Source organism: Pristis pectinata, chromosome 12 (genome assembly GCF_009764475.1).
Source record: "Pristis pectinata isolate sPriPec2 chromosome 12, sPriPec2.1.pri, whole genome shotgun sequence".
NCBI classification, from domain to species: domain Eukaryota; kingdom Metazoa; phylum Chordata; class Chondrichthyes; order Rhinopristiformes; family Pristidae; genus Pristis; species Pristis pectinata.
In genome coordinates, this window is record NC_067416.1 from 50,563,390 (window position 1) to 50,587,683 (window position 24,294).

At 55.0% G+C, this 24,294-nt stretch overlaps 1 protein-coding gene and 1 pseudogene across 1 annotated transcript in view; one reads left to right on the plus strand and one right to left on the minus strand.

Annotated features, from left to right (window-relative positions):
• Window positions 1–1,917: 1,917 nt before the first annotated feature.
• LOC127576403 (zinc finger protein 850-like) overlaps window positions 1,918–24,294 on the minus strand; it is an 84,859-nt gene continuing 62,482 nt past the window's right edge. Inside the window, exons 8-10 of the mRNA XM_052026914.1 lie at window positions 9,675–9,802; window positions 7,364–7,630; window positions 1,918–3,507 (exon numbers count right to left, since the gene is read on the minus strand). Of these exons, the coding sequence (XP_051882874.1) occupies window positions 2,442–3,507; window positions 7,364–7,630; window positions 9,675–9,802 (1,461 nt within the window). The 3' untranslated portion in view covers window positions 1,918–2,441. The remainder of the gene's footprint in view (window positions 3,508–7,363; window positions 7,631–9,674; window positions 9,803–24,294) is intronic.
• Window positions 11,111–13,799, plus strand: LOC127576598 (zinc finger protein 383-like; annotated as a pseudogene).

Sequence of the window (24,294 nt, forward strand, 5' to 3'; positions counted from 1 at the left end):
CTGGAGCGGCGGAGGCTGAGGGGAGACCTGATAGAAGTTTATGAGATTGAGAAGCATAGGTAGAGTAGACAGCCGTTATCTTTTCCCCAGGGTCAAAATGTCTAATACTAGAGGGCATTCAAGGTGCGAGGGGGCAAGTTCAAAGGAGATATGCGGGGCAAGTTATTTACACAGAGAGCGGTGGGTGCCTGGAAATGTGCTGCCAGTGGTGGTGGCGGAGGCAGATACGATAGAGGGGTTTAAGAGCTTCTTAGATAGACACATGGATGTGCAGAGAATGGAGGCATGTGGGCATTGTACAGGCAGAAGGGACTCTTTCAGAAGGCTTTTAATTCCTGGTTCAATTAGTTGGCACAGCCTGGCAGGCCGAAGGGCCTGTTGCTGTGCTGTACTGTTCTATGTCTAGGGTGAGTCTCATTGCCGCACTGGCCCCTTCCCTGAACCAAAGCACATGAGCATCCGTTGTTTCCCATCCGAAGGTCGGTGACCTCAGGATCTGGTGAACCCTGCGCAGTGCGTCCATTGCGATCAACAAACAGCGGCCGAGCGGCATCTGGGGGGGGGGGGGGGGGAAACGGAATTTGTCGAACGTTCGGGTTGAAACCCCGCGTCGGGGTGAGCGGGGAGACGGCCGGCACCGAGGGCAGGGGGTGAGACACGAGCCTGATGCGACTGGTGGTCCGAGGCAGGGTGAGGGGCGGGCTGGGCTGGGGAGGGGCGGAGCTTGCAGACAGAGGCAGACCAATAGGAGAGGCAGGTGGAGCGAGGGGGGTGGGGGTTGTGGAGATGGCTGCGGGAGGGAGGCACACATGAACACAAGGGGCTGCCAGTGCTGGACTCTGATGGAGGAGGTGGGCGTGATACTGGGAATCATTGGGGGTGGGTGGGGGCAGTGGGTGAGCTGTGTGTGTGCGGGGGGTGGGGGGGGAGGTGGGGGTTGGGATGATGGGTGATTGGGAGCTGGGTGGGGAACGAGACCGACACGGAAGGTCGGCAGGAGGATTGGGAAACCACACCGGAGGTGAGGTTCGCCGACGCCGGGAAATGTTCGACATTCACGCCGTTGGGTTGGAGACGACCCAGGTGGAGGCGTTTGGTTCCTCCCGTGTGCGAGAGGCCTCGAGCCCAGCGGACTGCAGCGGAGAAGGCCGAGGGTTTGGAGCAGGTCGGTGTGGGGAACGGGAAAGGGGAGTTGAAATGGCGGGTTCAATCCCGGATGTGAGGAACGGGGTTAACAACAGTGAGATCCAACCCCTGGAGTTACCTGTGAACTCACTGGTGCCTGTGCAGACTGGATGAACAGCAGAATCCCCTCCCACACACGGAGCAGGTGAACAGCCCCTCTACAGAGCAGTGAACACACAAAATAGGAGGAATCGGCCCGCCTCGTCCCTCAAGACTCCCCACCCACCCCTCACTGACCCTCCCCTGGCGCTTTCCCCTGAAACCCCAGGAGGTGTGACACTTGTCCCTCACCACCATCCCGGGACCGAAACAGCCCTCCCCTGTGAGGCAACGGTTCATCTGCACCCTCTCCAACACCACCCCCCCCCCCCCCCCGACAATCCGGTGCCCCCGACGTGGCCTCCTCTACGTGGGCGAGGCCAGGCGGGGACTGGGCGATCGTTTTGCAGAGCACCTCCGCTTGCTCTGCGGTGGCCGCCCCAAGCTCCCAGTTGCCCTCAACTTGTCTGACAGATATCCCTTTCGTCCCATCCGCCCCTCCCTCACAACCCCTGCAACTTGAAACTAATGACTTTATTTCTCATCCCCAGTTCAGATGAAGGATTTTCTCCCTGAAACATCAATAGATTCTGCCTGTCAAGTTACCTTCAAGAAAAGCCACAAACACGACAGTCAAATCTTCCATTAAATATCTAAGTATAACACCAGCCATTAAATAGACAAAACACTGTGTTCAAGATCAAGATGATTTATTTATTGTTAGTCAAGAACATTAAATCTACCCCAGTTATAGGGACTATAGACATCAGCAGAAGGAGCCCAGGCTGGGCCAGTGAACACAGTCCAACCCTGGATATATTATCAGAAGTAACAACAGGAGAATCCAGCTCCTGCAGTCACTTGTGGGCTCGCTGGTGATTCCACAGACCGGCTGACAGAGAGAATCCCTCCCCGCACTCGGAGCGGGTGAACGGCTTCGCCACTGAATGAATTTACTGGTGCGCCTTCCTGCTGGATGACCGAGCCGATCCCTTCCCACACCCAAGGGAACGATGCCTCCCGAGTGTGAACATGCTGGTGTTTTATTAGCACGTTAGACCGAATGAATCCCTTCCCGCACTCGGAGCAGGTGAATAACGTCTTTACAGGAGGAAGTTGCTGGTGCGTCATTAGGCTGGATGATCAAAAAATCCTTTCCCAAACCCAGAAGGGAAGAGCCCTCCTTGGTGTGAACTCATTGGTGTTCCATGAGGCTCTCAAGACTTCCCACACACAGAGCAGACAGGCGGCCTCTCCCCAGAGTGAACGAGCACGTGCTTCTTCAGGCCAGATGAATAAGCGAAACCTTTTCCGCACTTGGAGCAGGTGAACGGCCTCTCGTCAGTGTGAACTCGCTGGTGATTCCTCAGGCTGGAAACACGAGTGAAACACTTTCCGCACTTGGAGCAGGTGAACAGCTCCTCCCCGGTGTGAACTACCTGGTGCTTCCTCAGGCCGGATGAATAAGCAAAACATTTTCCGCACTCGGAGCAGGTGAACGGCCTCTCGTCGGTGTGAACTCGCTGGTGATTTCTCAGGCTGGAAGCACGAGTGAAACATTTTCCGCACTCGGAGCAGGTGAACAGCTTCTCCCTGGTGTGAACTACCTGGTGCTTCCTCAGGCCGGATGAAAGAGCGAAACATTTTCCGCACTCGGAGCAGGTGAACGGCCTCTCCTTAGTATGAACGAACTTGTGCTTCCTCAGGCTGGAACGGCAAGCAAAACCTTTTCCACACTCGGAGCAGGTGAACGGCTTCTCCCCGGTGTGAATGAACTTGTGCTCCTTCAGGCTGGAACGGCAAGTAAAACCTTTTCCACACTCGGAGCAGGTGAACGGCTTCTCCCTGGTGTGAACGAACGTGTGCTCCTTCAGGCTGGAACGGCAAGTAAAACCTTTTCCACACTCGGAGCAGGTGAACGGCTTCTCCCTGGTGTGAACGAACCTGTGCTCCTTCAGGCTGGAACGGCAAGCAAAACCTTTTCCACACTCGGAGCAGGTGAACGGCTTCTCCCCGGTGTGAACGAACTTGTGCTCCTTCAGGCCGCATGCGCGACTGAACCCCTTCCCGCACACACAGCAGACAAACGGCCTCTCCCCGGTGTGACTGCGGCGATGAATATCCAGCTGGCACGGGTAACTGAATCCCCTCCCGCAGTCTGCACATTCCCACCGCTTCTCCCCGACGTGCCGGCGTCTCCGCAGTCTGGGCGCTGGGCTGAAGCCTCGCCCACACTCAGGATCACGTGCTGTTTGGTTTGAAATTCCGATCATTGCTGAGATCCTGTGAAATGAATTTAGAACAGAAAGAGACGGGGCAAGAAAAAATGGAGGGAAAGGCAAAACAAGGAAGAAAGGCAGGTTGTGAAATTTGGAAAATTGTGTATCGGTGCATCAGCATACAGCCCAACTGGTTCACTTTCGGGAGCAGCGACCTCACTCTGTGCAGGAGAGCCAAGTACGATCTCTGTAAAGCTATCAGGGACACCAGGTGAGAACACCAGAGCAAGACAGATGCTCCATTCAATCAGGCAGATGCCCTGTGGCAGGGCCTGAATAACATCACGGGCTAGAACCAAAATCAGGGCTGATCTCCAGTAATGATGCAGCTCCTCTGGATGTTCTGAAATCGTGCGCTAATCACCTGGCCTGACATCGTCAACCTCTCACTTCAACGGGCTACTGTCCCCATCTGCTTCAAGGGGACCTCCGTCATTCCAATCCCCAAGTATCCTCATTGACTACCAACTCTAATGTTGACTATGACGAAGTGCTTCGAGAAATCATCAATGGCCCACATCAGCCCCAGCTTCGCAAGTCAGAACACCTGCAATTTGCATATAGGGAAAATAAGTCTCTGGAGGACATCATGTCTCAAGGTGGGGGCTGCGGGGAGACCTGATAGAGGTTTACAAGATTACGCGAGGCATAGATAGGCAGCCGGGATCTTTCTCGCAGGGTTGAAGTGTCTAGTACCAGAGGGCATGCATTTAAGGTGAGGGGGGGTAAGTTCAAAGGAGATGTGTGGGGCATGATAGTTAACACAGGGAGGGGTGGGTGCCTAGAAACGTGCTGCCTGGGGTGGTGGTGGAGGCAGATACAAAGAGGTGTGCAAAAGGCTCTTAGATAGGCACATGAATGTGCAGAGAACGGAGGGATGTGGGCATTGTGTAGGCAGAAGGGATTAGTTTAGTTAGGCGTTTAATTATGTTTAATAAGTTCGGCACAACATCGTGGGCTGAAGGGCCTGTTTGTACTGTTCTGTGTTCTAGCACGGTCAGGGATGCCGACACCCTGGACATGCCTCTCACCCCCTTCTTGGAGAAGATACAGGAGCTTGGAAGCCCAAGACACCCAGACTCAAGAACAGCTTCTACCCCACTGCTGTCAGCCTTCTGAACCAGTCACCTCTTTCGCACCCCCCTTCCCGGAGGTGGTTCCACGTTCTTGGTTACTGTTATTGTCACGTTAGCGTGGCTTTTTGCACTACTTCAGATGGCAATGACTGCACTTCCCACCGTTCTGTTACTTTGCGCTCCCCATTATATTATTATTTATGCACCGTTTACTCTCTCACCTGCATTCAAGGAATTTCTTTGCACCCTGGTATATGTGATAGTAAACTAATCCAAAACTGAAACTAATCTGAATCTAATGTCCTTCAGGGAAGGGAGCTTGTCTCCTGGTCTGGCCCACACTGGACTCATCTCCTGTGGCAGAAGAGAGGAAGGTGGGTGGTTGGGGACGGAGCTGGTACAGTAGGGGCTTTCATCCTTATCATGGCTATTCTCGCTCTGGTTCACTGCCTCAATCCTTCTGCACATACAAACTCTCCGGCCCATATTCACCGGCACCCCCTCCATCACTCTCTGCTCATTTTCCCCTCCCGGTCCCCTCTAAACGTGACCTTTTTCTGGTGTCCGTCCCTGGAAAATCTCTCTGTGTGTCTCTCCCTCCCTCTGCCAACCTCTGTGCCCCTCTCCCTCCCTCTATCCCCCAGACCCCCCCTCTCTCCCCGAGACCCCCCTCTCTCTCCCCGCCCCCCTCTCCCCTTCTCTCTCCCCTGCCCCCCTCCCCTCACCCCCTTCCAGCCCCTCTCCCCCTCCTCCCCTACCCTGACTCTCTCCCCTCTCCCCCAGCCCCCCCTTTCCCCCTGGCCCTCTCTCTCCCCCTCTCTCCTCTCTCCCCACAGACCCCATTCTCTCTTCCCCCCCGACCCCCTCTCTCTCCCCGCCCCCCTCTCCCTACTCCCGCCCCCTCCCCTTCTCACCCCCTTCCAGCCCCTCTCCCCCCTCCTCCCCTACCCCCACTCTCTCCCCACTCCCCCCAGACTCCCCTCTCTCTCCCCGCCCCCTCTCCCCTGCCCCCCTCTCCCCTTCTCTCTCCCCTGCCCCCCTCTCCCCTTCTCACCCCCTTCCAGCCCCTCTCCCCACTCCCCCCAGACCCCCCTCTCTCTCCCTGCCCCCTCCCTACTCCCGCCCCCTCCCCTTCTCTCTCCCCTGCCCCCCCTCCCCTTACCCCCTTCCAGCCCCTCTCCCCCCTCCTCCCCTACCCCCACTCTCTCCCCACTCCCCCCAGACCCCCTCTCTCTCCCCGCCCCCCTCTCCCTACTCCCGCCCCCTCCCCTTCTCACCCCCTTCCAGCCCCTCTCCCCCCTCCTCCCCTACCCCCACTCTCTCCCCTCTCCCCCAGCCCCCCCTTTCCCCCTGGCCCTCTCCCTCCCCCTCTCTCCTCTCTCCCCCCAGACCCCATTCTCCCCCCCCCAGCCCACCCTCTCTCCCCCCCACCACCCCTTCTCTCTCCCTGGCCTCCCCCCTCCCACTGCCGCCCCCTCTCTCTCCCCCCGCCGCCCCCCTCTCTCCCCCCTCTCTGCCCCCCTTCCTCTCAAACTCCTAACCACCGCACTTTCAAATTTCCAAAGTCCTCCAGGGATTGATTTGTCCTGACGCTTCTGTGGCGACTGATCCGCGATATCGCACCTTTTCCAATATCTTTGGCCAGTGAAGCAACACACAAAGGTGCTGGAGTATGAAAAGGCGGTGGGGGGCAGTGCGGTGAAGCAAGAACTGGCAAATGATAGGATCCAGGTTTTTTTGGGGTAGGGGTTGATTGGCAGTTGGGTGGTGGGGGATGTGGGAGAGTGGGAACGATGCAAGCTGGGAGAGGACATTCTGGAAAAGAAAAGACATCTTGGACGTCCTGGAGTGGAAAGCCTCATCGTGAGAGCAACGCAGCCGAGCAAAGAAGGGGACGGCATCCTTGCAAGCGACGGGGTGGGAAGAGGTGTAGTCGAGGTCACTGTGAGAGTCAGTGGGTTTGTAGAAGATGTCAGTGTCTCCCTCTGTCCCCCGAGATGGAGGCAGAGAGATCAAGAGAGGGGAGAGAGATGTCGGAGATGGACAGAGTGAATCTGAGGGCGGGGTGGAAGTTGGAGGCCAAGTTGATGAAATTGATGAGCTCAGCATGGGTGCAGGAAGCAGCCCCAATGCAGTCGTCAATGCAGCGGAGAAAGAATTGGGGAGCATTACTGATGTAGGCTTGGAACCTGGACTGTTCCAGGTAGCCGACAAAGAGGCCGGCACAGCTGGGGCCCCATGCGAGTGCCCACGGCCACACCTTTAGTTTGGAGAAAGTGGGAGGTGTCAGAAGAGAAGTGGTTGAGGGCGAGAACCAGTTCTGCCAGACGGAGGAGGGTGGTGGGGGAGGGGAACTGGTTGGGTCTGGTCTCCAGAACAAAGCAGAGAGCCCCGAGGCCTTCCTGATGCGGGATAGGAGCGTACGGGGACTGGACGCCCACGGTGAAACTGAGGCGGTGGGGGCCACGGAACCAAAAGTTGTGGAAAGCACATGAAACGTCACGGACGTAGATGAGGAGTCACTGAACCAAAGTGGACCAGATGAAGCAGGCAGAAACATTGGGCTAAGTCCACCGCTGGCTGAACCCACCACTCTCACTGTCTCACACTAATCATTTCCCCCTCGTTTACCTTCATTGGATTCTGGGTTTTGTGCCAATTCACCCTCAAGTCCGAATCGATGTGATTTTAACCCACCTTGACGTTTTATTCAGAGCCACCACGTCCTGACACGTTCCAGTGTCCCAACCGCGGTGAACAAGAGCCCGGCGTGTGTTTCATTACCTGTGGTCCCGGGGTGGGAATGGTAATCTCCGCAGGACCACCCGCGGCCTCAGTGCCCCGGACAATTTTGGATTAGTCGGCATGTCCCGTGAGCACAATCTCCGCAGGACCACCCGCGGCCTCAGTGCCCCGGACAACTTTGGATCGGTCCCCGTTTCCCGGGAGATCCTCCAGCCGCCCATTTTCGCTTCAGCTGCTTTCTCGCTCTCACGACGTCTGCTGGCGTGTCCCAATCCCGTGTCTCTGCGCAGTTCCCTCCCCGGGACTCTGGTTTACTTCCACTCCTCGGCGGCAGGTCGCCGGGAAGACAGTTCACCCAATCAGAAGCTTCCATAACCATCCATGATTTTTCACTCTCCAATTACAGGGAGAAGCAGACCCCCCCACGCCCCGCCCACGCCAACCCTGTGACTCTGACCCCATCTGTTCCCGCCATCATCAGCATTTCAAAGAGGGTGTACCGACCCGGCGGGAACACATTGTCCTGGGTCACCAGCATTCCCCCCCCCCACCTCCCTCTCCCGTCCCCCCTCTCTCTCCCCACCTTTCCCTCCTCCCCTCCTCCCTCCTCCCCCCTCCCCTCTCTCCCCCTCCCTCATCTCCCTGCCCCCGCCCACTCCGCCCCTCTCCCTCCCCCCACCCCTCCCCCTCTCCCTCCTCTCCCCTCCCCATCTCCTTCCCCTCCTCTCCTCCTCCCCCTCTTCCCCACCCCCTCTCTCTCCCCCTTTCCCCCTCTCTCTCCTCCCCTCCCTCCCCATCTCCCTGCCCCCACCCCCTCCTCTCCCCACCCCCATCTCCCCCTCCCCTCTCCTCCCCCTCCCTCCTCCCCTCTCTCCCCCACCCTCTCTCTCTCCCCCACCCCCTCTCCCTCCTCCCCTTCCCTCTCCCTCCTCCCCTTCCGCTCCCTCCTCCGCCTCTCCCCCTCCCTCCCCCATCTCCCTGCCTCCCACCCCCTCCGCCCCTCTCCCTCCCCTCCCTCCTCCCCTCTCCCTCCTCTCCCCTCCCCTCCCCTCCCCTTCTCTCCTCCTCCCCCTCCCTCCCCATCTCCCTGCCCCCCCTCCTCCCCCTCTCCCCCTCCCTCCCCCACCCCGTCTCTCTCCCCCGCCCCTCTCCCTCCTCCCCTTCCCCTCCCTCCTCCCCCTCTCCCCCATCTCCCTGCCCTCCACCCCCTCAGCCCCTCTCCCTCCCCCCACCCCTCCCCCTCTCCCTCCTCCCCCTCTCCCTCCTCTCCACTCCCCCTCTCCTCCCCCTCCCCTCCTCCCCCTCCCTCCTCCCCCTCTCCCTCCTCCCCGCCCCCATCTCTCCCCCTCTCTCCCCTGCCCCCCTCCCTCCCCCCTCCTCCCCCCTCCCTAGCCCCTCCCTCCACCCTCCTCACCCACCCGGACCCCGGGAAACCTCCCGTTTCCCACCGCAGGCGCGAGTCCCATCGCCGGGCCGCGGCCACACCTCCGTACATCAAACTTGGCAGAAGTGGCCTCGATGTAAGGAGAGGGGAAAGGACGTAGAGGGAACTGAGAGGAAACTTTTCCACACAGGGGGCGGCGAGTTTATGGAACGAGCTGCCAGAGGAAGTGGTAGAGGCGGGTACAATTACAGTGTTTGCAAGACATTTGGACAGGCACATGGATGGGAAAGATTTCAGAATCATTGTCTTATCTGACGTGAAATCTGTTGTTTTGCAGCAGCAGTACAGTGCAAAGGCATAAAAAGCTATTAATTACAAACTACATACATTACGGAAAAAAAAGAATAATGAGGTAGTGTTCTTGGGTTCATGGACCGTTCAGAAATCTGATGGCAGAGGGGAAGAAGCTGTTCCCGAATCGCTGAGTGTGGGTCTTCAGGCTCCTGTACCCCCTCCCCGATGGTGGTAGCGAGAAGAGGGCATGTCCCGCATTTAGTGAGAAACGGACTAAATGCAGGCAAATGGGACTGATTTAGGTAGGCAACTTGGCGGGCATGGACGAGTTGGGCCGAAGGGCCTGATTCTGCGCTTCATAACTCTATTAACGGGGAAAGAGTTTGATGTTCTGGGTACTGGGTGTATAAACGTCGGGGGAAAGGACCGAGAGTTGTGAGATTGCGAGTGTGATCTCTGTAAAGCAACCAGGGACGCCAGGGGATGACCAGAGCAAGAGGCTCGATTCTATCAGGCAGATGCCAGGCGACTGTGGCGAGATTATCTCCAGTGGCTTGCCGCAGGACTCGCATGTGGAGACAGATCGAGGGAGAGTCGGAAGCACCGAACGATGGAGAGATAGAAGTGGCAAAGGTTGAAATCCCCAGACATGAGCCCCCTTTTTTTTCTTACAAGCTCTTTCCCCACCCTCGGAAGCCTCTTTCACTGTTCGCATAGCGCCGATAGGGCGCTTTCTGAGGCCCAGGGGCTTCTGGGTAACGCTGGACGCCATGGGCGGTCTTATGGCGAAGCAGAAGATCCTGCAGATGCCGGAATCTGGAGCAACGCACACAAAATGCTGGAGGAACTCAGCAGGTCGGACAGCATCTATAGACGCTGTCTGATCTGCTGAGGTTCCTCCAGCATCGACGGTATTATAAAGTTTTTTTAATGCTCTTTTTGCCGTCTGATAGTATCTCTACTTGTTTTATAGCTGACGAAGAACCTTTCAATTCTGGGCACTGATTCCGCTGTTATCACTGCTCCTCGTTCTATCCAGATTTCTGTGCACTGCTGCGGTTTATTTCTGCTGGTGTCAACAACACGTATCTGTGTCAAGTAAATCAGTTCTGCTTTAAATTCAGTGTGTTCAAAGCCCTTCGTGTGTTCATTGCCACCAGCTATTTCCAAAGTTCTCGGCCGTCTTCTGCCTCTGGACCACGAGTCCAGTCACAGCCCCAGTGAACCAGCGCTCCTTCGTCTTGTGAACTTCGATTCTGCTGCGGGCTCGGACTGGCGTTGACTGAGTGCTGCACTTGGCCTCAGTTTAGCCGGGCAGACTCAGTCCGGGGCGACCGCCGTGCATTGACCAACAGCTGTCGGCGCGCCCTATCGGCCAACAACCCGGTTGGCTCCCAGCACGGGGTCCGGACTGGGGCCGAACACCCACGGTCGGAGCCGAACCCGGATTTCAAATGGCCGAGGCTGTGGGGAGGCAGAGGGTGCGAGGGGCGGGGGGTGGGGGGGGGTGGTGCGGGTTAAACTCCAGTGGGGCGGTAGGCAGGAACGTCCCGGAACCGGTCTGTAGAATCCCGGGAGACGTGATAAACAGGGGAGAGTCCAGCTTCAGACGAGCTCGCCAGCGTCCCGTGTCTGTCCCTGGATCCCCCCTGTTGACCCAGGACAGTGTGTTCCCGCCGGGTCGCTGCACCCCCCTTTGGTTTGCTGATTGCAGCGGGAACAGACGGGGGTCAGGGTCACAGGGTTTACCCGGCCTGGGTGGGCGGGGTCAGTGTCCCCACTGTAATTGGTCGATGTAAATCACGGATGGGTTATGGAAGCTTCTGATTGGCTGAACTCGAGATCTGCCACCGAGGGTCCCGGGTGAGGGAGGTGCACAGGGCAGCAGGTTTGGGACGCTGCGAAGGACTTCGCCAGAAAGAAGCGGGGAGGTTGGACGGCTGGAGGTTCTGACGGGACACCCCGACTGATCCAAAAGTTGTGCGGGGCACAGCAGCCGCGGGTGGTCCTGCGGAGATTGAGATTCCCACCCCGGGACCACAGGTAATGAAACAGACGCCGGGCTCCTGGTCACCGCGGCTCGGCCCATCACAAGGGGCGGGGTGACTGCACTGTCTATTTCCCAGGGAAAGGAAACCAATAACGAGAGGGCACAGGTTTAAGGTGAGAGGGGAAAAATTTAAAAGGGAGCGGAGGGGCAACTTTTTCACGCAAGGAGGGTGGCGTGTATAAGAAATGAGCTGCCAGAGGAGGTGGTTGAGGCAGGTACCTTAACAACACTTAGAAGACATTCGGACCGGGAAATGGATCGAAAAAGGCTGAGAGGGATATGGGCCGAATGCGGGCAAATGGGACCATCTTCGGATCTTGGTCGGCACGGATGAATTGGACGGAAGGGCCAGTTTCCAGGCTGCGTTACTCTATTTGGAGAGAAACTGAGGGGTGATTTGAGGCAGTGGACTGAAAGAGGGTGGGGAAGGAGAGAAAGAGAGAGTTGAGTTGTGATGAAGGTTGAAATCGCCCTTCGTTTTCAAGCCCACCCGCTCACCCCTCATGCGGCACGGTAGCGTAGCGGTTAGCGCAACGTTATTACAGCGCCAGCGATCGGGGTTCTATTCCCGCCGCTGTCTGTAAGGAGTTTGTACGTTCTCCCCGTGTGTCTGCGTGGGTTTCCTCCGGGTGCTCCGGTTTCATCCCACATTCCAAAGACGTATGGGGAGGTTAATTTGGGGGGTTAAAATGGGCGGTGCGGACTCGTTGGGCCGGAAGGGCCTGTTACCGCGCTGTAAATAAAATTTAAAAAACATACAGAAGTTTATTCACTAAAAGCACTAAAAAATGACATCCAGTGTCAAAACTACAGCAAATTACACAAGAAAAAAAAACTACATACACTCCAAAGCAGACATACATTAACTACATAGCTACAGCAGAGAATGCTAACTAAGCCCGCCGCTAAACGCACTGGGTCAGATAAGAATCTAGTCCACACTGTCCATGACACACGCGATCTCCCGCGCCCGCGGATACCATGTGCTCCCTCTCCAAGGGCACCCGGGTGTGGACGTGAGCCCGGGAGAGGGGCGGGCAGGCAGACAGACCGGAACCCTCGTCCGTCCGCCCACACCCACCACCCCCAACCGGACCCACGGATGACCAGCTTGGCCAGGCCCAGGGGAAGAGCCACCAGGAGATGCCCCAAACGACCCGGGGGTCAGAGTGTGAAAGTCAACCCATGCTGTAATAAAGCAGACAACAGCAGAACCAAGGAAAGTACAATTAGTGCTTTATTGTTTAACACTAGTGGGAGTCGCTAGCGGGAGTGAGGGATACAGAGAAAGAGTAAACAGTGTAACCTGAGCTCTGTACTGATCCCCACTCAGATTTACATGTTTGTGTCCCTCCTTTTATACTTAATTTAAAGATGCCTACGTGTGGAGCTGCACATACTTGGGCAGTTGCTTACGGCAAACTTTTAGCAAAACAAGATCTGCCCTAAACACACCCAAGCACCTGCACATCTTGCAGTCATAACTATAGTCACGCCCTTGTTGAAGCAATAACAGCCATACATTATTAACCCTTACATATCCAGTTACTTTTACAAGAGTCCAGTGTGGGCCAACCCACATGACAATCTCCCTTCCCTGAAGGATATCAGTGATCCAGTTGGGATGTAGGACGAACCGTTAGTTTTAGCTTTACTTTACTCTCGGGCTGGACTCACAATTTTCCAAATTTCACAACCTGATTTACTTTCCCTCTCCCCGTTTTAAAATTATTTGGCAGTGTCTCCGCAGTGAAAGGAAGTTCAAACCAAGCAGCACGTCAAGGTCGGCCAGAGTCACTCGACCCACCGGGATCGGAACATCAGCAGCTTTTGGACGTGGTAGCAAAAAGCCCCATGCACAGTGGCGAGAGATGGTTCATGGGTCCAGAGTGCGGGCAAGGCTTCAGCTGGGGTTCCAATCTGTCAAGACGCTGGCGCACTTGTGCCGGGGAGAAACGGTGGGAGTGCGGGGACTGCGGGAAGGGGTTCAGTTACCTGTCCCAGCTGATCATCCACTGCTGCAGTCACACTGGGGAGAGGCCATTCACCTGCCCCGTGTGCGGGCAAGGGTTTTTGAAGTCATCCACGCTGGTGACCCACCAGTGGGCTCACACCGGGGAGAGGCTGTTTGTCTGCTCCCTGTGCGGGAAGGGGTTCACCCAGACATCCAACCTGCAGAATCACTGATGGGTCCACAGCGGGGAGAGGCCGTTCACCTGCTCCGAGTGCGGGAAAGAATTCTGTCAGCCGTCCAACCTGCTGACGCACCAGCGGTTTCACACCAGTGAGAGGCCATTCACCTGCCCTGAGTGCGGGAAAGGTTTCATTCAAACCTCCAGCCTGATGAAACACCAGCGGATTCACTCTGGGGAGAAGCCGTTTGTCTGCACTCGGTGTGGGAAGAGATCCACCCAATCTGACGTGCTAGTGACACACCAGCGAGTTCACACCAGGGAGAGACCTTCCCTGTAGGAAGGGATTAACCCACCAGCAAATTCACTTGATAGAGGAACCATTCACCTGCTCTGAGTGCGGGGAGGGATTCTCTCCGTCAGCCGGTCTGTGGAATCACCAGCGAGCCCACAAGTGACCGCAGCAGCTGGATTCTCCTGCCATTGCTTCTGATAATATATCCAGGGTTGGACTGTGGTCACTGGCCCAGCCTGGGCTCCTTCTGCTGATATTTACAGTCACTGTAGCTGGGCTGGAGTTTAATGTTCTTCACAAATGCTGAATAAATCATCTTGATCTTGAACACCCAGTGTGACATCTATTTATTGGTTGTACTCTTCAGAATATAGATATCTAATGGAAAATTTTTTGAAATGTTTAAGGGTAGTGTAGCGGTTAGCGTAAAGCTATTACAGTGCCAGCAACCCAGGTTCAATTCCAGCCACTGTCTGTAAGGAGTTTGTACGTTCTCCCCATGTGTCTGTGTGGGTTTCCTCCGGATGCTCCAGTTTCCTAACACATTTCAAAGACGTACGGTTTAGGAAGTTGTGGGCATGCTATGTTGGCGCCGGAAGTGTGGCGACACTTGCGGGCTGCACACCAGCACATTCTTAGTGATGCAAAAGGATGTGATTTCACTGTGTGTCGTGATGTACATGTGACTAATAAAAAAATCTTATAACCAAAAGGCAGAATCTGTTCTGCTGGTGTGGTCAGGACCAGGGAGGCGGACCTTTCAGGAGCAGAGTGGTGAAAAATTGGTATCGGTTTATTATTGCCACTCGTACAGTGAAAAACTTGTCTTGCATACTGTTCAAACAGATCATTACACAGTGCATTGAGGTAGTACAGGGTAAAACAATACAGAATACAGAGTGAAGTGTCACAGCTACAGAGGAAGTGCATTGCAGGTAGACAATAAGATGTAAAGTAAATACTTAGTGACATAGAATTTAAATTTGAACGGGTAGAACGATTACCGTAAAAGTAATGCGTAGATCTGCAGAGAGCAGCTTGCAATGAATCGCCACACTTCACACTCCTGTGTGATACAAGTCTGGCAGTCTTCCAGAAGTAGGAATTACGTTGGGCAGTGTACATTTGGAAGGCAAGATTTAGGAAATGACAGAAATTAAATTCTCCAGATGCTGGAACTCTCAGAAGCAGGACTTTGAATATTTGGACAGACTGCAGAAGTTGAGTCGTTCCTGTCTGTGCTGATGTTCAGGGGAATTCTGACCAAGGAGTTAAATGTCATGAAGAATGGGAACAAAGGAGATGAGGAGAAGAGTTTCCATCGGCAGGAGAGCCAAGAACCAGAGGACCTGGAATGACGGTGGTTTGGAGACAAAATGATGCAGGGGAGGGGCTGTGACTGTCCCGGGGGAGGGGTTGTGACGGTCCCGGGGGAGGGGCAGTGAGGGTCCCGAGGAGGGGGTGTGAGGGTCCCGGGGAGAGGGAGTGAGGGTCCCGGGGAGGGGGTGTTGACGGTCCCGGGGGAGAGGCAGTGAGGGTCCCGAGGAGGGGGTGTGAGGGTCCCGGGGAGGGGGTGTTGACGGTCCCGGGGGAGGGGCAGTGAGGGTCCCGAGGAGGGGGTGTGAGGGTCCCGGGGAGGGGGAGTGAGGGTCCCGGGGAGGGGGTGTTGACATTCCCGGGGGAGGGGGTGTGACGGTCCCGGGGGAAGGGCAGTGAGGGTCCCGAGGAGGGGGTGTGAGGGTCCCGGGGAGAGGGAGTGAGGGTCCCGGGGAGGGGGTGTTGACGGTCCCGGGGGAGAGGCAGTGAGGGTCCCGAGGAGGGGGTGTGAGGGTCCCGGGGAGGGGGTGTTGACGGTCCCGGGGGAGGGGCAGTGAGGGTCCCGAGGAGGGGGTGTGAGGGTCCCGGGGAGGGGGAGTGAGGGTCCCGGGGAGGGGGTGTTGACATTCCCGGGGGAGGGGGTGTGACGGTCCCGGGGGAAGGGCAGTGAGGGTCCCGAGGAGGGGGTGTGAGGGTCCCGGGGAGGGGGAGTGAGGGTCCCAGGGAGGGGGTGTTGACGGTCCCGGGGGAGAGGCAGTGAGGGTCCCGAGGAGGGGGTGTGAGGGTCCCGGGGAGGGGGTGTGAGGGTCCCGGGGAGGGGGTGTTGACATTCCCGGGGGAGGGGGTGTGACGGTCCCGGGGGAAGGGCAGTGAGGGTCCTGAGGAGGGGGTGTGAGGGTCCCGGGGAGGGGGTGTGAGGGTCCCGGGGAGGGGCAGTGAGGGTCCCGGGGAGGGGGTGTTGACGGTCCCGGGGGAGGGGGTGTGACGGTCCCGGGGGAAGGGCAGTGAGGGTCCTGAGGAGGGGGTGTGAGGGTCCCGGGGAGGGGGTGTGAGGGTCCCGGGGAGGGGGAGTGAGGGTCCCGGGGAGGGGGTGTTGACGGTCCCGGGGGAGGGGGTGTGACGGTCCCGGGGGAAGGGCAGTGAGGGTCCTGAGGAGGGGGTGTGAGGGTCCCGGGGAGGGGGAGTGAGGGTCCCGGGGAGGGGGTGTTGACGGTCCCGGGGGGGCAGTGACGGTCCCGGGGAGGGGCAGTGTCTCGGGGGAGGGGCTGTGATAGTCCCGGGGAGGGGCAGTGAGGGTCTCGGGGGAGGGGCAGTGAGGGTCCCGGGGGAGGGGCAGTGAGGGTCTCGGGGAGGGGCAGTGAGGGTCTCGGGGGAGGGGGTGTGAGGGTCCCGGGGGAAGGGCAGTGAGGGTCTCGGGGAGGGGCAGTGAGGGTCCCGGGGGAGGGGCAGTGAGGGTCCCGGGGAGGGGCAGTGAGGGTCTCGGGGGAGGGGGTGTGAGGGTCCCGGGGGAGGGGCAGTGAGGGTCTCGGGGGAGGGGCAGTGAGGGTCCCGGGGGAGGGGCAGTGAGGGTCTCGGGGAGGGGCAGTGAGGGTCTCGGGGGAGGGGGTGTGAGGGTCCCGGGGGAGGGGCAGTGAGGGTCCCGGGGAGGGGCAGTGAGGGTCCCGGGGGAGGGGCAGTGAGGGTCCCGGGGAGGGGCAGTGAGGGTCTCGGGGGAGGGGGTGTGAGGGTCCCGGGGGAGGGGCAGTGAGGGTCTCGGGGGAGGGGCAGTGAGGGTCCCGGGGTGGGGCAGTGAGGGTCTCGGGGGAGGGCCAGTGACTGTCCCAGGAAACTTCCACGTTGCGTAGTTTTGCCTTACGTCGTTACGTCCAAAAGATTGGCCCATAATATTTGGAGTAATGGTCACCTTGGGGCATTTTCCTGATGTCCGGTCACATTTCTCGTCCTGTCGTGAAATGCCCTCGCCCCACAGCCCGGAGGTGGGATGGGACGAGCGAAATGTTGGCTGTGCCCCGATCGAAGGGCGGCCACACCACTTGCAGACACCGAGGCCGTTGCCCTTTCTAGACACCAGAGGTTAACCCGGTCAGTGGAATGACACCAGAAAACGCTGGAAATACTCAGCAGGTCCGTTAGTATCTGTGTGTGTGTGGTGGTGGGGGGGGGGGGGGGGGGGGGAGAGAGGGACAGAGAGCCGGTCTGTGGAACCACTGGAGGTGACATTGAAAACAAAGGAAGGGTCCAGTTTCGGGCAAGGCTGGCGAAGGGCCTGCGCCGCATTCACTCTGGAAATGCCCACGTCCACGCAGGGTCACGGCAGCCGCTCTGAGCTGCTAAATGAACGCACAGGGGGGTGGTGGAGGCAGAGGTCGCAGCCGGCCTGGGGGTTACTCGGTCTGGCTGGGTGGGGAATGGTGTGTCCTTCCCCTGCAATCGGATAAAGGAGGAATTGGAGACAAACTTCTCATTGGATCAAGCCCCTCACCACAGAACTTGCAGGTGAAGGAATATATTGGTCTTGGTTTATTATTGTCACTTGTACTGAGGTACAGTGAAAAACTTGTCTTGCAAACCGATCGTACAGGTCAATTCATTACACAGTGCAGTTACATTGAGTTAGTACAGAGTGCATTGATGTAGTACAGGTAAAAACAATAACAGTACAGAGTAAAGTGTCACAGCTACAGAGAAAGTGCAGTGCAATAAGGTGCAAGGTCACAACAAGGTAGATCGTGAGGTCAGAGTCCATCTCATCGTAGAAGGGAACCGTTCAATAGTCTTATCACAGTGGGGTAGAAGCTGTCCTTGAGCCTGTGGTACGTGCCCTCAGGCTCCTGTATCTTCTACCTGATGGGAGAAGAGAGAATAACCCGGGTGGGTGAGTTCTTCAATTATGACAGACGACTCGGGGCAGGGGGGAGAGGTCCAAGGTGTAGGCGGGGGCATGGGACCATCTGATGGACTTTGAGAGAGAGAGAGAGAGAGCGAGAGAGACAGAGAGAAAGTAAATGGGCAGCTGTCAGGTCACATCCGATAAAGTGACTACCCGGCTAAATCAATACAACATAAGCAAACGTAATTGGCGCAGGTTTTTTTTTTGTAATTTGAGTTAGTCTTCATATTAAAAGTAACATTTATTTACGATTTCGCTTGTCTGTTTCATTGCAAATATTTCACCAGGCTTCTTATTGCCGCTCATCTCCGTGTAACGAAACCATCTAAAAGCATGAATGTGAATGTTAGTTGCCTTTTTTTTGGTTGGGTGACAAGTGCAGCGGTTAGCGTAACGCTATCACAGCGCCAGCGACTCGGGTTCAATTCCCGCCACTGTCTGTACGTTCTCCCCGTATCTGCGTGGGTTTCCTCCGGGTGCTCCGGTTTCCTCCCACATTGTAAAGACGTACGGGTTGGGAAGCTGTGGGCGTGCTGTGTTGGCGCTGGAAACGTGGCGACACTTGCGGGCTGCCCCCCAGCACACTCTACGCAAAGGATGCATTTCACTGTGTGTTTCGCTGTCCATCAAATCTTATGCAATTAGTCAGTCTGAGAGATAAATGGGGAAAGGGCCAGTGGGTGGGTGCTCACTGGGGACCAGTGATGAGAACGGGTAGACTGGGAGGTACCGGCCCGTGAAGCTGACAAGCGGGAACGTGTCAGCAAACGCGAGGGGAGGCCAGAAATGCCCATCAGGATGGCACCTGTCGTGGTCAGACAACGGCAGAGCCTGCCTCTGACACTGACTACGGCAATCCGGCACTTTTTGTGTATAGCGTCTGAAGACAGCCTGCATGGGAGTCAACGCAAATGAGCTGCATCCTTTCAGTGGTTGGGTCAGTCAGCGACAGGACAGTCCAGGAAGTTGGTGGTGGGGGTGGGGGGAGGGAACCATTGGAGTGAGGTCCTTACAGCCATTCAGATAGAGACCACTCTAAACCCTCCTGTGGACGGACCAGAGAGACTTGTATTGGTCTATTATTGTCACATGTACCGAGGTACAGTGAAAAACTTGTCCTGCATACCGATCGTACAGGTCAATTCATTACACAGTGCAGTTACATTGAGTTAGTACAGAGTGCATTGATGTAGTACAGGTAAAAACAATAACAGTACAGAGGAAAGTGTCACAGCTACAGAGAAAGGGCAGTGCAATAAGGTGCAAGGTCACAACAAGGTAGATCATGAGGTCAGAGAGTCCATCTCATCGTATAAGGGAACCATTCAGTAGTCTTATCACAGTGGGGTAGAAGCTGTCCTTGAGCCTGGTGGTACGTGCCCTCAGGCTCCTGTATCTTCTGCCCAATGGAAGAGGGGAGAAGAGAGAATGACCCGGGTGGGTGGGGTCTCTGATTATGCTGGCTGCTTTGCCAAGGCAGCGAGAGGTAAAGACAAGAGTCCAAGGAGGGGAGGCTGTTGTCCGTGACGCGCTGGGCTGTGTCCACAACTCTCTGCAGTTTCTTGCGGTCCTGGTTATTCTTACAATCTCCTGTCACAGCAGGGAACATGAACTGTTGCCGGTGATACTGAGATGAGTTAAGTTACTCAGCTGGTGCCCCTTGCCCACACAGTAACTACTGGTGGCCACGCCTGGGCAAGGGTAATGATGTGATGCATACTACAGTGGGGCCAGCGGGGAAGGAGGCAGCAAGCAAAGTGTCACGAACAACAAAGCCACGTTTTTAAACATGGGTTGAAATCATCGAGGATAAATGTATCCAAGAAGAGAATATAGTCAAACGTCTGGCACGTTTTATTGCCATCACTGCTAACATCTTGCAGAGAGCCGTTCCGGGATGATAGATAGTTTAGGTGTATATCCACATGTGATAGCTGAGTAACTAAGCAGCCAACATCATTGAGGACCCCACCCAACTGGGTCATTCTCTCTTCTCTCCTCTCCCATCAGGCAGAAGATACAGGAGCCTGAGGGCACGTACCACCAGGCTCAAGGACAGCTTCTATAACATGGTGATAAGACTATTGAATGGTTTGCTTATATGAAGAGATGGACTCTGACCTCACGATCTACCTTGTTGTGACCTCGCACCTTATTGTCTACCTGCAATGCACTTCATCTGTAGCTGCGACACTTTACTCAGTACTGTTATTGTTTTTACCTGTACTACCTCAATGCACTCTGTACTAACCCAATGTAACTGCACTGTGTAATGAATTGACCTGTACGATCGGTATGCAAGACAAGTTTTTCGCTGTACCTCTGTACAAGTGACAATAATAAACCAATACCAATCGGATGGGATTCTTAGCGAAGGGCATTTTGGCTGCCCTACATAATCAGAACCTCCTTAAAGTTTGGCCTTCCGGGGACCGATTTCTGTCCAGAGTCCATCAGCGTGGTATGGAACATAGAACACTACAGCACAGCACAGGCCCTTCAGTCCACGATGTAGTGCCAACATTTTATCCTGCTAAAATCTATCTAACCCTTCCCTCCCACATAACCCCCTCCCCCATTTCTCTATCATTCGTGTGGCTATCTAAGAGTCTCTTAAATGTCCTTAGTGTATGTTTGGGATTATTCTGGAGTTATGAAATTACGGGTAGCAGATATTAATTAAAATGAGAACCAGTCTTCGGGGAACAAAACCTGTTCACAATTTAACTGATGCTTTGGGGTCATTGAAACCAATCATTGGGTGTGGGACATTCTGACTGTGCACCATTGAAACTATGCAGGGGAAGACAATCGATGAATGATCCTGTTAATTGTTGCTCATTGAAGACTTCAGGATGAGATCAGGAAAGGTATTAAGTGGCCATCCCCTGTTAAAGGTGTATCCCTGCCACTGAATGCACAGTTCAGCACAGGTCTGTTTTGTTACTTAATCTTCTGGCTTGTTGTATAGTTAAGGAGCCGCCCCCCAACGCGGTAACAAAAGAGGTGTATTTTGGATGTCTGCAGTTTGTGCTCAGAAGCTTTTGGACCAACTGCCCGTACTGAATAGTCAAGGTCTGCTAATTGCGACGTGCTCCCATTGTAAATATATAATTCTGCACAGTTACTTGTCTATAATTCAAAATGTTAAAGTTAAGTAGGTGATTATAACCATTGAAACTGTCGTTAAAAACACGATGATACTGGAGGAACTCAGCAGGCCAGGCAACATCCGAGGAGGAAAGCAGGTGGTCAACCTTTCGGGTCAGGGCCCTTCTTCAGGACCCTTCAGAAACTGTAGTTAATTGTTCATTGGAGACACAAGAGATTCTGCAGATGCTGGGATCTGGAGCAACACACACACACCAAATGCTGGAGGAACTCAGCAGGTCAGGCAGCATCCATGGAGGGAAGTAAACAGTCGATGTTTCGGGCCGAGACCCTTCATCAGGACCGGAAAGGAAGAGGGCAGAAGCCAGAATAAGAAGGTGGGGGGACGGGGCAGACAGGGGAGAGGTAAGTTCAGGTGAGAGGGGGGAAGGTAGTGGGTGGGGGTGAGGGAGGGGGAGAAGATGTAATAAGCTGAGAGGTGAGAGGTAAAAAAGGCAAAGTGCTGAAGAAGGGGGAATCCGATAGGAGAGGGCAGCGGACCATGGAATAAAGGATGGAAGACGGAAGGAGAATTTATTGTTGTTTAGAGTTTGTTGTTGACTTTGTGTAAAACATTGTCTGAGGAGACCATCACCGCAGTCAGACCGGGGAGAAACCGTTCACCTGCTCAGTGTGTGGGAGAGAATTCTCCCAGTCATACAACCTTCGTAAATACCTGGAGGTTCACAGTGGGGAGAGGCCGTTCACCTGCTCCTCGTGTGGAGAGAGGGTCAATCATGCACCCAATCTTCAGTGGCATCAGTGCATGTGTTGTGACTGACAAAACGGAGTCATACTGAAGCCGAGTCACAGAGCAGATCTATTGGATTGTACAAACTCCTTACAGACAGCGGCCGGAACTGAACCCGGGTCGCTGGCTCTGTAAAGCGCTACCCTACCGTGCCTGCCCGGACCCATATCTCCTAGCAGACGGCTCAAAACCACGGATGTAAATTTAGAATAATTAGTGGAAGAATGAGAGGCAAGATGGGAGAGGGGTTTTTGACCCAGAGGGTAATAGGGTCTTGGGAGTCACTGCCTGAGAGTGCGGTTGAGGCAGCAACTCACTGGACAGTCAGAGACTTTTTCCCAGGGCGACAATGGCTAACAGGAGGGGGCATAATTTTAAGGTGATTGGAGGAAGGGGGATGTCAGAGGTAAGTTCTTTACACAGAGAGTGGTGGGTGCGTGGAACGCACTGCCGGTAGAGGTTGTGGGGGCAGATACATTGGGGGCATTTAAGAGATTCTTAAACACATGAATGATAGAGAAATTGGGGGGGGGGCGATGTGGGAGGGAAGGGTTAGATAGATCTTAGAGCAGGATAAAATGTCGGCACAACATTGTGGGCTGAAGGGCCTGTACTGTGCTGCAGTGTTCTATGTTCTATATTTTAACAGTACTCAGATGTGTCCTTGAAGAACTGTAACCTGCAGCGTTGGGGGGGGGGGGGGGGGGGGTGGATATGAACCTAATGTTGGAATCTTCCTTTTTTCAATGATTTATACGTGCAAGGTAACACAATTGTGTGGGACGGGCCGTATGGGCCAGAGGTCTTTTATATTTCTCTCGTTTTTTTACTTTCTCCCTGTTTCTTAATACTGTATCCAAAACGATTGCATACAATTGGACAAATCAGCTGCGGCATGGAAACTGGGTTTGCTTCAGTCACGTTGCTCTCCTTTGTTCCCTCTCCCTCGCAAAGGCATCAAGAAGCTGTCCACCATTGCTTTGGCTCTGGGTGTCGAGCAGAACACGAGACAAACTTTGAACCATTTGAAGCTCCAGAGGAAACAGGAAGGTTCCCTGGGGGCCCTGTGTTTCAAATATCAAACGCTTTGCTTTGAGTTGATTCCCATCTATGATGGTGGAATGGTTCAAGGCAGCATGTAAGAACGTAAGAAATAGGGGCAGGAGTCGGCCATCTGGCCCGTCGATCCTGCTCTGCCATTCAATAAGGTCACGGCTGATCTGGCCGTGGACTCAGATCCATCGACCTGCCTTTTCCCCATAACCCTTAATTTGCCTACTGTGCAAAAATCTAACTGTGTCTTAACTATATTTAATGATGTAGCCTCCGCTGCTTCCCTGGGCAGAGAATTCCACAGGTTCACTCCTCTCTGAGAAAAGCAGTTTCTTCATCTATTGCCCTGAATCTTGAGGCCATGTCCCCTGGTCCTACCAGTGGAAACAACCTTCCTGCCTCCATCTTATCTATCCCTTTCATAGTTTTATATAAGATTCCCTCTCATTCTTCTGAATTCCAGCGAGTATAGTCCCAGGTGACCATCTCTCCTCATAGGCTGATCCCCTCATCTCCGGAATCAACCTGGTGACCTCCTCTGCACCACCTCCAAAACCAGTACATCTTTCCTCAGGTCAGGAGGCCAGAACTGCACGCAGTACTCCGGGTGCAGCCTCACCAGTACCCTGTACAGTTGCAGCGTAACCTCCCTGCTCTTAAATTCAATCCCTCTGGCAATGAGGGCCAACATTCCATTTGCGTTCTTGATAACTCGTTGCACCTGCAGACCAATCTTTTGCGATTCATGCACAAGCACTCCCAAGTCCCTCTGCACAACAGCATGCTGCAATCTTTCTTAAAAAGAAGACGGCCATAACCAGCGGGCAGCGTTTGGAGCGGGCAGTGGAGTAAGAGGTAGCAGAGTGATTGGGTTTTGGCTCAACGGGCTTAGGCAGAAATGGGGCGAGGCAGGATCCACTTACCTATTATTCTCTTCGGCATCAAGAGGCGCAGGCCATCTGTGACAGGACTGGTGAGTAGCTGGTAAGTAAAGGTAAGGTTTACTGTTATTGTTATACCTTTTAAGTAGAAAACAACTAGGTAGGGAAAAAATAGTTCAGATGGAGGGCAAGGTGATGTGCTGCAGCTGCTTGATGTGGGAGCTAGTGGACCCTGCTGTGGTGCACGGTGACCACGTCTGCAGTAAGTGCTTGAGGTTGGAGGAACTTCGGCTCAGAGTTGATGAGCTGGAGTCAACAGCTTCAAACGCTGCGGAGCATCAGGGAGGGAGAGAGATATGTAGATGCTGTGCTTCAGGAGGCAGTCACCCCCCCCCCCCCTACCAACTTAGACCAGGTACTTCTATGGTCCAGGTGTTGAATCCGGTCGGAGAGAAGCCTCAAAAGACCACTGCTCTCGTTCAATCTCTTTATTATTTGATCCGAGGAGAGAGCACCAAGCCAAGCACCTACATTGATCTACATACATTCTTATACTTTTTCAGAGGTGCAAACAATTACCATTCAAGGAATGATCATGCATTAGTCAGGCAGCATGGCACTTACTGTCTACATTGTGATTGGTTACAGACAAAGGAATTTACTTAAAGAAAAGTTACTAAAGCTATGTTCCTTAATCTTTTCAGACCATCTTGTTCCACCGGTTATCTTTGTATACATAAGGTTTCTCATGGTGGCCTCAGGGTCAGTTTAGT